At 33.0% G+C, this 14,331-nt stretch overlaps 1 protein-coding gene across 1 annotated transcript; it reads right to left on the bottom strand.

Annotated features, from left to right (window-relative positions):
* Positions 1-530: 530 nt before the first annotated feature.
* Positions 531-12,341, bottom strand: LOC144848695 (cleavage and polyadenylation specificity factor subunit 3-like). The gene is made up of 16 exons (XM_078705546.1): positions 12,231-12,341; positions 8,998-9,061; positions 8,120-8,217; positions 7,855-7,983; positions 7,302-7,479; positions 6,918-7,007; positions 6,286-6,436; positions 5,525-5,652; positions 4,887-5,093; positions 4,524-4,670; positions 4,271-4,423; positions 3,736-3,844; positions 2,761-2,960; positions 2,291-2,378; positions 2,012-2,169; positions 531-1,578 (listed from the first exon to the last, which is right to left on the bottom strand). The coding sequence occupies exons 1-16, from the start codon at positions 12,332-12,334 to the stop codon at positions 1,489-1,491; spliced, it is 2,094 nt and encodes a 697-aa protein (XP_078561672.1). The 5' UTR covers positions 12,335-12,341; the 3' UTR covers positions 531-1,488.
* Between the last annotated feature and the right edge of the window lie 1,990 nt (positions 12,342-14,331).

Genomic DNA, 14,331 nt, shown 5'->3' with positions numbered 1-14,331 from the left:
TTTGCCAAGTGCATCTAGACAAAATCATTTTTGAAAGAGGTTACATAGAACAGAGGTCTAGAATTGGGAGGTCAGTGAACTTTTAAATATGGGCATTACTAATAGCAATTGTTTGAATGGTATTTAAGTGGTTTAAATTCAGTCAAAGAATCTAACTTATTTATTTTGTACTAAAATATTACATAGATTAGCGGCAAAGTATAAGTTTGAGTTTCAAAATTTACAATTTTCTCTAATATTTTTATTTATTATTAATCATTGTTATTTTCCGCAACAATTCATGATTCATTAGATATTTAATTACTTATAACATTTGGAAATACAGATTTAAGTTGTAATATTTTCCGAAGCTGTGCATTTTTAGCAAATGTATTAACAGTATACAAAACAAAATGTTGACAATTTTCGAAATGATTACAGAACTTACTGATGATTCTTCTACAATTGAAAACATTACCAATTTAATTTTAGAGAATATTACATGAAATAAATTAAAAATCTATTCATAAAGTTTTTCTGTAAAAGTAGAAAAATCAATGATTTAATTAATTTATAGATAATAAATATAATATTCTGATATTATCGATAATATTTAGTGTAATTATAAGTAATCATTTTGAATATTATTTTCAATAAACCAAAATAGACATGTTTCTATTGTAATCAGATAAAAGTGTGCTGTCATACGATCTATAATTTGCCCAGTATCATAGGCAGATTCTGTAATACAGTGTGACATGTGAGGCCTGTATCATGCCATACGTTTGACCGTAATTGGCGCCACATGTGATAGATATGTGACATTCAATTATAGAATTTGCCTAAGATACAGACAGATAATGCAATGTGTGGGGGTACAGTAGAGAATCGGGGTATATCTAAAATGTGAGTTTTTTCTGGTAAGGTTTACACCCTGCACTCCAACAGGATTTGAACCCAGGAATCGGTAGCTGAGAATCTAATTACAACGCAACTCCTTCTCAGTTATATTATAACATGGATACTGGTGAAACTACCCAGTGAAGCTTTAAAATCCACTAAAACTGGGGTTATGCTCTAGTTTGTAATTCAACATTATACAAATCTAACCCTAGGCATCAGTGTAATCTTGTGGCCTAGAGGTATGAATGCCTGGCTAGTTATCTGGAAGGGTTTTAGTCCCACCCTTTTGTGTTCGGAATGTACTGAGCATTCAGTAGAGCAAAACCATTTATAAACAATTTAAAACTGAGTTCCCTGATGGAAAGATAGTGTATTTCGTAGTGGTTACACTATCGATATGCAAATTCAGTCCCCTTATTGTCTTGAATGTTGCAGTGGAATGCTACTCCAATGTCGAAACCTTAGCGGACTACAGCTGTCATAAACTTCAAACTATACTAAACCTGAGGATAGGCTATAGTATGTGTTGTTAGAAGCACACTGGATTGTCTTACTGCTCATGTTAAACCTCTCTAAACTATACGATTTAACCAACCTTTCACATGTTTAGTTACGTATGGGTTCCAGGGCGTCAGCTAGTCGCTGCACTGCTGTTGTCACCATCTTATGAAGGCTCTTATCATCTGATTTTATATCCTATAAATAAAAAAAAAAATTAGACAATAGTAGATAGTTAAGCTTGTATGCGTAGGTTGTAGTCTTGCAATACGATAGCTAGGTCTGCTTGTGTAGCTTGCAGGATCGTAAGACAATATCTAGGCCTAGGTTGATTGGAAGGTAGCTTGAAATAAGCTGGCTAGGCCTGCATGTGTAGCTTGCAGGGTCGCAAGACGATAGCTAGGCCTAGATTGATTGAAAGGTAGGTTGAAATAAGCTAGCTAGGCCTTCTTGTGTTGCTTGCAGGGTCGCAAGAAAATAGCTAGGCCTAGCATGTTTGAAAGGTAGGTTTTAATAGGCTAGCTAGGCCTGTATGTGTAGCTTGAAAGGTCGCAAGACAATAGCTAGGCCTAGGCTGATTGAAAGGTAGGTTGAAATACATGATGACTTAATAATTGAAAACATCACATACCAGGGTATTCATATCAATTGTTGCTATTCTTCCCTCGATGTCAATCGTTATCTCCTTAGGATCTTCATTAACACACTGATGACCAAACATATCACGCAACAGTCGCAAGACACGATCAGGGTTGATTCCCGTTTGTTGCTTTAAGGGAACCATATAACCTATATAGAATATAAATAATAATTTTAAACGATTCTACAATAACTATTATAGATGTTAGCCCATCAAACAGATGATACAAAATTATCTGAAATCAGGTAAAAAGAATGAGTTTCCACAAACCTTTCCTTTCCCTGATGTCTCCTGCTACACGCACAATAACACTCATGACAGCGTCAGCGTACATATCATTTATCGCATTTGCTTTCCACTGAAATAATAATTTTACATTTAAAAATTGAATGCATGGCTCAATACAGTTACTAAAGTAAAATCCTGGAGCAAACAACATTACAAACGTAGCCAGACAGAATTATTTTTCTCATATTTACATCGTGTCAACAGGTTTTTTCGCTAAGCCAAATGTTTAGCTGAGAGGTATATTCTTTAATCTCAGAAACTGCAGCCCTAGATTCGATGGCTATCAACTTCATCCATGTTTTTTTTTCAATAGTTGAGAGAGATTATTTAGAGGGTTAGGTTCAGTTATATGCAAGAAATAATCATTCTTTATAATAGAACATAATTTGGTTTGTGCATAATTCATTTCCGCCTTAACATAATAGGAAAAAAAATAATGTAACCAGACATACCTCTAGTGTGACCATTTTATGAGCTGGTTCATGGATAATCTTAATAGCTCCAAATATTCTAAGTCCAGGCTTATCGATGGCATCAATGTACTGCAAGTCACCAGACAACTGAGCTAGGTAATGCGTTAGCACTGACAGAGGTGCATTGTAAGAAATGCTCTGACGTTGTGTTACTGTGCTTACGGCCAGATCGGTATAATCTGTTGATTTTAAAGAGAAAATTTAATGCCAATTAAAAAATACTTTTACAAATGTTACTGTTTAATTTGAACATGGTAATACTATACAGTACAGTACATCAATATTTAAATTTATTTCATGTATGCTAAAAGTGCTATTCTCTTCCTTGCCAAACTTCTTAATGAGAATTGTTTCCAGTCTTTTTTTTTATTACTAAAATATATTCATTTCGTAATGATATTTCATAACACATTCATTTCTTAACACATTCATTTCTTAACACATTCACTTCTTAGCCTATTCATTTCTTCATCAAGTTCAATTTCTCAATTGTGTATTTTGACTATGCTATTTTTTAAATTGACAATGACAAAATGCTTTTACATGTTTGTCACTTATCCCATTCAGCTTGTGCTGTTTATTTGAGAGGAAATAAATAAAGAGTGAAACACAATGCACTTTACCAAGTATTAATAATCGTTATTATCATTCACTTTCTTGGGATTTTGTATTGTACTTTTGCTAACCTACATTCCAAAAATTACTTTGTTTAACAAAGTGAAACTACATAACTTTTGAAAACAAAACTGACATACTTTGAATTCAATCACCATAATGGAATAGTTTTGATGACATGTCGTGCATGATGAAACAGCAGTGAACCATCGTAATTTATAACTATTGTTAGAATATATTTTCATATTTTTGTGAATTACTGATGAAACATTTCCGTGTGCCTTAATTTTTCTACTTATTTTATTTTTTAAACAGTTTAAGTTGTTGAAATACTCTCACCTGATAAGTCTGATGGGGCTATAATATGATAGTTAAAATTTCGCTTTAATAAAATTCCTGATAATTGTCCACCCTCGCTACTCTTCTCTTTGGCCAAGCTTCCCATAACCTAAATAACAAAAACATTGCAAAAAGACGGTTTACAGACAGACTGACCAATGGGTGAGAGAACATAGCTTTATAAAAACATAAACTGGTTCAATTGTGATCCAGAGAAAATATGAAAAATAAAAAATAGATAAAATCGTTGTATAGGAACAGTATTATTAATATTCTTCCGGCTTCTAATAGTAATGGTACATACTACTTCATATCGCATGTGTCCTTTTGCAACTAACTCGTTAAGTTATTACATTTGAAAAGTACAGTAGGCCCAACAAGTTAATGTAAGCCTGGGAAAACTTGTTTTATGTAAACTGAACTTCACAGAAAACCTCTCAAGGGTGGTCAGTATTGGGAGACTCCATTGGATATAGAATGGTAACTTGCACAAAATTAATAACATTCATTTATTTTCATGTATTATTATTTATACCTTGGCAATCTTTTCACCTCTGAAGTGTAGCTCTACAGCCTGTGTTGTCTTTGGGTTGTGTACTTGTATGTGATAGTCAGTACTGTCTTCATATTCACGTACTATGGCAGATTTTAAACGCTTCATTTCATTTGCTTCTCCATGAACCAGGATCTACAAGAATTACATCAAACAAACCAATTTTTTAATAAAAATCCAAAATAAATTAATTTCACACATCAAGTATTCTTCATGTCACGATTTAATTTCTTACCACGTGAGGAGGGTACAATTCGCGAATAAACTCGCTGACCTGCTCATAATCAGCATGAGCGGAGAAAGAGATGTAATCAACCTGCATGTTTAACGGCACCTTCTGGCCCGACATCGTGGTGACTTCTTCTGGCGAGGACATGATTGTCTAGAAGAGGAGAAAGAATTTTAGCAGAAATATTTAAAGAATGTTTGTTTGAGGATGGGTATTATACATTTTATTGTTTTATAATTTTAATGGTAATAATGTTGATGGAGGCGATAATGATTAAATAGTCTAGGTGAATAACTTGTTTCTCTAACCAAAGAGTTCCTGGTTCAAATCTTACAGTACAACACACTAACTCCTCTACGAATAACTAACCTTTGCTAGAGTTCCTTCTACACAGTATCCAGCAATGATCACTCCGTTCCTCTTTTCTGTGCACCAACCCTCAAAGAGCTCCCTCGATAGACCGCTCTGCATCATGCCAGGACTTGCCATGACTACTGAAGGTCCTATGTCTTCAAAGTGCTCCATTCCACGTAGATTGGAGATGTGCTTGAACACGAACGGGTTGCTAATGGCAATCTTGAAATAGTGCAACAAAATAATAGAAAACATAATAATTCTTTGTTCAAATTTTAATTTATCTCTTACATTGTTGCCTTCCAACTCTACATTATATTTAATACTGGCTCTGGGCTATTAATAATGAAAACACAACCTGCTACCAAGACCTCAAATTCAATAGGAGCAACAAAATGGCAAACTACAATTTTAATCTCTCTTTGATCTGCCTCTCATTAATGTAGCAAGAGAATTCCATTTATGGAAAATAAGCAAATTAAAAGTAGTTTATAGGTATCAGATTGAAAGGAAATTTTATGGTATAACCACATTATCCACGAAGTCTAGCCTAGGCCCAGCTAGGCTAGCATTCCTCCTTCTTTGTGCTACTCTGTGTGGATTGATTGGCTAGTCTTGGCCTACTTGATTCACAAAGCATTTACAGTCTTTACCTGTCTTCTTATTTTGTCATTCATGGCATTAATGTATGTCTGGTATACTGACATACATTTCTTTGCTAGAGAGGACGCATAGTAGATTGGTATGTCATGAAGTTCAGGATGGTTACTCCAATATTCATCTAGATCAATGAAGGAAGTACAAAAGAATTGATAAAATAAATCAGAAATGTTTGTATTGTATAAATAATTCTGAATGGGTCATCAAAATTGGATGGGAGAGAGAGAGAAAATGTCATCATCTGCTTTAGCTTTGTCCTCTGACAATCATTGTAAAATATTATAATATATAATAATAGTCGTTCTTTAGGGCTTCACATTACTACCCCAGTCATTTGTTGGATAAAACCAGTATGGAAACATACTCCCATAATGCAGCTAGTAATCAACGCAAAGTTGTGTCTTGACGTAATCGGGTACCCATTTATTCACCTGCATGGACATAGGCAAACGTAAGTAAAGTATCTTGCCTAAGGATACAAGCAATGCGCCGAGAGTTGGATTCAAACTCACGATAGTCCACTGCACCACACTAACCACAAGGCAACAGAGCAGAGAAAAGGAAAAGACGATGAACATATATCGCAATGGAATGGTTGAAAGAAAGAGATAGAGACACAGATAAAGAGGTTGAAGGTAAACAGAAAGTTTGCTGAAAAATAGAGGAGTTTCGAAATTATTATATATTAAAATCTTTAGAAGAGCAAGTAAAATAAAACCAAATATAATAGTAATATAAATGTTATAAAAATTACCTAATATTAAGAGTAATTCCTGAGCTCTTCCTAATGCGAAGACTGGGATTAAACATCGCCCTCCTCTGTTGACAATATCGTGTACTGTACTCGTAAATCTTGCCTCACGGTCTTCACGTTTTTCATGAATGTGAGTACCATATGTAGACTCCTAAAATAGGGAATAAAAGAAAAAAAATTAACATCTATCCTCTGGTATAATCCCACCCAAATACAACACAGGGAGGGGGGTTGTGATTATACCAGGGGAAAATGATCATGGTAAGGATTTCTTGTAAAAACTCATCTTAACTGGTTAGAGAGAGGTCTACTTCCAGACCAAAAGTCAATACTGGGACTATACCCGGGGATATGCCTGTTTGTGAAAGCAGGGGGTGGGATTAGACCCGAAGTTGGATTATACCCATGGATATTCAGTATTAATAAATATAAGAAATTGCAAATTGACTTGGCTATAGTATGTTGTGGTCAGCGCCTTGAGCAATTTCAATTGATATGTCTGCTATGTAAATTTGCATTATTAAGAATTATTCTACCACTAGAACAGTGATCAAGGAGAGGCTTGAACCAGTGCCATTTTTATGATTTTATTTATGTATTGTCTTCGCTAGGCTCTGTGTATACATACTTACCGTGATCAAGACATCTGGTCTAACTGGAGGTATCTCAGCTGCCATCAAATGTCTGTCTTCCTGTCTTGAGAAATCTCCGGTATATAAAATCTGAAAAGACCATCAAAGAAAATTCACATTATATCATGATGACTGTAGACTTTTGAATATTCAAATTCTAACTGTGGAACAATCTTCCCAATTCCCAATAAGAGAGTCACCTTCTATTTAAGTTTTCAAAACACTGTTCTCATTGAAGATCTGTCTGTTGTCTTTCAAGCTTCTTTACTTCACTGTCTCCTAGTTCAGTCTCTAGTTATCTCTCTGATACTTTTTTGGAAAAGACATCAATAAAAAAAAAGCCAATTGCTTTAAAAAAAATATAATTTAATTTTTATTCCTTACCTTTACACCAGCTATCTCAATCATAAACATACATGCACCAAGCACGTGACCAGCATTGTAGCACGAGAACTTAATTCCGTTCACGTCAGTCTCCTGATGAAAATTGACAGTTTCGATACGGTCCATGCTGTTCTGAAGGTCAGCATCTGAATATAACATTTTGTCGGCTGAAATATTACTAAAAAAAGAATTTGAAATAATTAAACATTATAGAAAATGTAATAATAATCACCAAGATTATTATGACCACTTCAACTCAATATCTTCGGACAATTAATAGTAGGACTCATTCTCAGAATGTTGGAAAAGCTAATAGTAATAATATCTTGGATTTATAAAGTGCCTTTTTTTTTAAAGTGTCTTTTCCAGGGAAACAAGCAATGCAAAGTTGGAATTGAACCTGCAATCTCATGATCAATAGTCCAACGTCCACCACACTGCGCCACATCCCCTAATATGAAGTTGCTTCCGGTATGAATATTTGTTGAAAGTACATAGAAAAGCACAAATCAACTAATTTTATTTGTTTGTGTGCAATAACAAATCTGCTTACCTAACTTTCACATAATCTGACAGAAGCCATCGATAGATAGCTTTTGTTGCATGTGTCATAAAAACTCTGCCTCGGAAGTTTGTCCTTTTCAGAAAGTATGGCAGAGCACCAGAATGGTCAAGATGAAAGCTGAAAAATAAAGTTGTTTAAATTTACTTGAATAATTGTAAGTACAATAGAACTTCTGTCAAGAGGACACCATCAAAACCCAACAAAGTGACCTTTTAATAGGGTTGACCATAGTGTTGACCATGACTGTACTTACTGACTAACAAGCAGGAGATCTATTGAATCTGGCTCAACCATGTCAAAGAATGGCAGAGAATCCAAGCCATCTTTACCAGGATGAATTCCACAATCAAGCTAAAAGACAAATTTATATTAACAAATATATTTTTTTAATGAAAAGTGTTTGTGGCTTCAGAGTTTTTATTTTTTACTTCTTTTAGCTATTGTTCTTGTATTGACCTGTATAAAATAAAATTTCCTCCTAAAAAAAATAATTGCTAATTGTAAATTCACATAATAATTATTCACTTTAACCAAAACAGGAAAGGTTTACCTTAAAAAACTATAAATACCTTGTTTCTACTATTATTGTTTAAGTTAATAATATATCTGTTTTAAGCTAAATTAACTGCATTCGTTAAGTTAAATGCCTTTTTTGTTCATTATCATATTGTTTTTTTTTACATGTTTCTTACCTTACCTTACTTAAATATGTTGCCCGGACCCCACATTTAAAGCTTAAGCTTCCAGTGGGGTACCCCTTTTCTCATTTATTATATATTATTTTAGAAAATGTTTTCTGTACTTTATTTTTATTTGAGAAATAAAATGTATTATTGATTGATTGATAAAATAGTCCCATTGTCTGTCAGACAACAGGTTTTTGGTTAAATGAGACCATTTATTTTGTCTTTTTAAAGGAAATCATTATTTATTTTAATTTATATAAATTATTTTTTGGCCGATAATGGATAGTGGATAATTTCATCAAAACTACAGTATAGCATGGTTTCTTCTAAGTTTGATGTTACTCATAGCTTTATTTTTCATGTTTTTGGGGAACAATACATTTTTAAACAAATTTATTTCAATAACAATAACAATTTAGTGACAAATAATTTTGAGCTACTGTACCATTAATGTTTTGCCTTTGAAATGTATCATTATGCATGACCGTCCAACTTCTTGTCCAGCACCCCTAAAAATGTACAAAATATTATCATAAAGCTTGGTACTTTCAGATATAATTCAATCATGCAGGAATTAAGTTTCAGAAATGACCAATTATTAAAAGAGACTGATTTGAAATGCAACAGCAATGATCTGTAAGTATCAGTTTGAAAGATTGGAACTCACTCTATGGTCAAGACCAAAATAAATGCTACGATCGTGTTGTCATCAATTGTGTTGCAGGACCAGATATTGAATGAATTATGCTAGTTAACCTAGTTTAGTTACTGTGCATGACCAATTGTAAACAGTGGACAGTCGACTGGCTTTTTAATTAAATTTTATTTATTTTTATTTTATTTAATCTAAAAAAAAAATCCAAATGGACATAGGATCATAGCCTATTATGTTAGGAGGCTCCCAAAAGCAAAAAAGGAGACCGTTACCGACCGTACCAGCATGCACGGCAACTGCCCTTCCACAAGAGCATCCAGCAGGCAGGACCAAGAAGGACCAATTGTCCCGCCGCGATCTATAGCTAGTAGAAGTTATCCCGTCAAGGCTAGAGTAGTAGCCGAGCTAGCTAGGCTAGGCTAGATCGTTCTAGTAGGCCTAGTAGGCCTAGAAAAAATACTCATTATTTCATTTAGTACAACAATAAAATTAAAACAGATTATGGATCAGGTGCCGTTTTCGGCCACCTCGAATTATATGGACTATACCATTATTATGATAGGGGTGTGGTGTATTATGTTTTATGTAGAGAAGGGTGTCTATTGAATGGGAAGACAATACAATTGTTCTGTTATGTAACCTACAGTACAAACTACAAGGAACAATACAAAACATCAAAAACTAGCAATGCATGTACTTTTTGTAAGGCATGTTATTATTATTAGGTACTGTGTTAGGGAATGCCAAGATTTTGTAACAATATTACTATATTAACTAAAGATATTTTAAATAAAACAAATTTTATAGACAAATTTAATCAAGAACCATCTACTAACTGGATAAAGCCATTTAGGAAAAATAATAAACAAGTTGATCATAACGAGTGGTTTTCAAAGGCCCAATGCAAAACAACGTTAACGGAATATACTATGTATAAAGGAACTCCAAACCTTTAACAATATTTGTTAGATAAAACTAATTTTACGGGTATGAATTTAAAATTTAAAGCAAGATCAAACTCTCTAGATCTTGAGGGTCGTAGACAATCCTGGTCAAATCATAACACAGGATTATGTAAGATGTGTATTACTAACGAAAAAGAAACAGTAAACCATTTTTTATTTAAATGTCCTTCATTAAACTCTGTTAGAAATGATGTATACTTGGATCCTAAGAACAACCTCATAGACAATAATTTAAGTATGTACTGGGATAATTTTAATTGTGGATCTAAGGAATTAAAACACCACTTTATGCTAGACAATTTATTCACTGAAAATGAAACATTAGGAGAAATCTTTGATTTTTATTGTAAAAAATATTTCATGAAAGCATGGGTTACTCTCAACTAATTGATTAATAATTATAGTAAACAAGCTACAGACATCTCTATGAGGATGTATCTGTAAGTTTTATTTATTTATTAGGCCTATTCTGTATTTTTGTTGTTCTGTTTTTATTTTTGTAGTTATATATATTGTACAATTTACGTATTATGTATTTTCATACAGATCTAATTAATTAATTTGTTCACATTTTTTTTTATGTTATGTATTAGTATTTAGAACTTTGTGGCTTATGTTATTTGTAATTTTGTCTGTAAATTGGATGCACCATTAACTGATGTGTGACACTGATATAAAGGTGATTCCTATGAATAAATAAATAAATAAAAACTATATAAGTAGGTATACTTACTTATTATATATAAAAACTAAACTAAACACTACAGTATAATCAAAATTAAAGCATATTAATTAAATACTAGGCCTATGTTTTCCTATCTGGATTTAAACCCTTTAAATTTTAGTACAGTCGGATTCGAAATTAGAAAATCTTAAATACTACAATACAATCGGAATTAAAACATGTTACTACAGTACTGTACAATCGGAATTAAAACATCCTAAATACTACAGTACAATCGATATTAAAATATCCTAAATACTACATTACAATCGGTTAAATTACCTAAACTCTATAATGTTGTAAAATATGTAAAAGAATGTTGGCAAATGCATTCTAATCGGCCCAATCCTATCGGTAGATAAATCATATTTTTTATTTGCAAGGGATAAATCCCAACAACATGGATTTAAACCCAAGAACCTGGAATCAGTAGACAAGCACAATTGAAGATTCATTGACAGAAACGAAACGATTGTAGATACAGAAACAAAATGAAGTAAAGGAAGTAGAGATTGTTAACAATATAAGTATCTGGCAGTAGTGTTTGACTAAAGCTTAAATGGGTGGACATGTTGATCGTAGTTAAGAAGTTAATAACAAGGCTGTACTGCTTGAGGAAACTCGGTTCTTTGGGGTAAAGCAGGATATTCTTTGGGGTAAAGCTCCGGTTTGCATTCGCTATTATAACGTTTTGATGCAAACGTTGTTCAATTAGAACATGTATTTCTACACAGAAACGTTTAAAAACGTGTTTAAAACGTTTTAGAAAAACCAAACCTAAAAACATGCAATGTCAAACGCTGTGTTTTCTGGGAACAAAATGGTACAGATTTATTGACAAAATTATAATGTTTATTTGTTTTTACTGATTACCTAATAATCAGTATGTGATAGATCTTATTAAATGTACTACTGTTAGGTAAATTATATTTTTTATTTGTAACTGGAATAAAAACTTTCTTTATATATTTTCTGTATCTATAAATCCGTAAAAATTATTCAATATACACCTTAGGGAATCCACCTAATATATTAGGGGAAGGATACCTAAAAATTATATAGAAATAAAGAGCCATAATATACTGTATTAACTTGAAAACTTGAATTTAATTCTACAGCATGCAGGGCGTAGTTGTTTTCCCTTTGTTGCTGAAACATAATGCACTAAACAAAAGAACAAAAGCAGCAGTGTTTTAACACATTAACACACTCAATTAATAAATGGGACACCCCTATTTTCCCATCTTTTTATAATGGTATAGTCCATACAAGTCGAGGTGGCCGAAAACGGCACCTGATCCCAGATTATTATGCTAATTGCAGGATATACTTACAATGGTCGAACAATAAGTTGATCGCTTCCTTCTGAACCAGGTATTGGAATGCCATCTTTTTTGTTTGTAGTAGATGATACGGTCACAGTTTGAGCAGCCGCCATGCTTCTTTTTTTGTTGACATGTGTTGCAGCGCCACCAACCTGGTGGTGTATATTTTTGACTTTCGACGAATTAACGCGTGAGAAAAAATATTAGCATGCTCTAAAAAATAGTTAGCCGTATTTAAATAACAGAGTACAGTATTTATTCGAATAATAATCGTTTATTTTGTAAAATGGAAAAAACAATAAACCAAAAAGTATAGAAATGTTGTATAACAATGTTAATAGGCTCAGGTTGTGTGTAGGCCTACAAGGATCCGGGTTTATTTGAGGGTGGGCTTCCTCAATTATTTTGGCGCCATAGGGCGTTTATTCAAAGCGGAGTATTTGCAAATGCAGATCTCCGTACTTTACTGCTAATATGCCGGATCTGACGAAATGAATTATGTTTCAGATATTGTCATTCAAAATTAAAGTAGGACTAGATTCATTCAGGAAAAATACAAATAAATATTAAAGGAAACCTTTTTTTTTATTCGCTCTAGTATCTTTCTAGCATACTTTTTGTAGTTGTGTAAATAAAGAAATTAATGAATAACATCCGGGTTCTTTGTTTTCTCCAGGAGCCTGTAATTTGAATAGGTCCTCCACTTGCATGTACACTAATAGCTCCTCTCTTCTCACACCACCATTATAAATAAGCCGACAATAACTGATACAACAACTAAACATTTTATTTAGCTGTACGTTTAATATAGGCCTACCACGCGGCCTCATCCATATTTGCATTCAACAAACAAGCCCATCCCTACGGCGGATGCCCACCTCACAACCCGGCAAACAGTGAAAATGACCGGGGTATATAATGTTTAGCGCTTGAGATTTCACAACATTACGCACTTTTCAAGTACATCCAGGCATCTTTATTATTATAAAATAGTAAAAAAACCCAGGCACAAAGATGTAGGCTAGTGTCCCCAAAAACATGAAAAATAAAGATTAATAAAATTAGACTTTTAATAAGCCTTTTGTAGTTTTAATAAAGTTATTCACTTCTGGTAGAAAAAAAACAATGTATTTCACAAAAGACAAAATGAACGGTTAATTTTAACCAAAAACTCATTGTCTGACAGACAATTTAAATATTGTTTGCTTTAAATCACTTTTTTCAGGTAAACATTTTTTTCTGATCCAGTTTTTGGTCAATTAAAATGACATACTAAAAAATATGTTCCAGGAGGACAAAATAGGCCTATATCTTTAACTTTTACCATGGATAAACTGAGACAACAATCACCAAGCTGTTGTCTCAGGATAAAATAAGTACTACATAATGTTATCCTTACGGTAGTTATTATCCATGCTTAAAACAAACGTTAGCCGAGTATGCATGAATACAAGTTCTATGAAGAGATGCGGCGTAATGCTTAAAATCGATGTGTCTAATCGAGCAATACAACACGACATGATGCGACACAAGTTAATCCATTTCATTGTTTAGACAAGGATTTAGGAGTTTTAATTGAATACGAGAGAAAGCAATAGGTCTATAATAATAATTAACCGAAGCTTAATTCTCCTTGTATGACATGCATTGGCGGATCTGCTGGAATTTAAGTGGAAGAATGTGCTTTAATTGAATTTGTAATTGAAAATATTTATTAATAACATCAATTGCGGGGCTAAATAAAAAAGTCACACATCACTATAGACTCGACAGGATGATTTTTTTTAAAGTTCTGAATAAAAAGAAAATAGTAGGCCTTTACAGAAGTCTTATTTTTAAAATGTTGATATTTTGTTTAAATTAAAAATAGAGTTGGCTTATTATTAGACTAACTTTTTGACGTTCATACACATTGCAAACTTGATAATAATACTAATACAATAGGCATAATTATATTGTAATATAAGTTCGAGGACTTCAATTCTGGGGAAGCTTTGTATACGATACGATTACGATTGAACGATTAGACACTCGTTCTTTTTCTATTCTTCTTTTTAAATTTCTTATATTCCTATATTTCTGGTCATACAAATATTGGTCATCATCGGAA

The sequence above is a fragment of the Antedon bifida genome, chromosome 7, assembly GCF_963402885.1.
Source record: "Antedon bifida chromosome 7, ecAntBifi1.1, whole genome shotgun sequence".
In the NCBI taxonomy this organism is placed as follows: domain Eukaryota; kingdom Metazoa; phylum Echinodermata; class Crinoidea; order Comatulida; family Antedonidae; genus Antedon; species Antedon bifida.
This window is presented reverse-complemented; position numbering and strand designations above follow the sequence as displayed.

Bases quoted from the DNA above. Each gene is read 5' to 3' on its own strand.
- LOC144848695 (XM_078705546.1), bottom strand. From the start codon at position 12,334: ATGGCGGCTGCTCAAACTGTGACCGTATCATCTACTACAAACAAAAAA. The intron at 6,437-6,917 runs GTAAGTATGTAT...TCCCTATTTTAG, and splicing joins GACCAGATGTCTTGATCACG to GAGTCTACATATGGTACTCA. The intron at 3,845-4,270 runs GTATAAATAATA...TTTGTTATTTAG, and splicing joins GAGGTGAAAAGATTGCCAAG to GTTATGGGAAGCTTGGCCAA.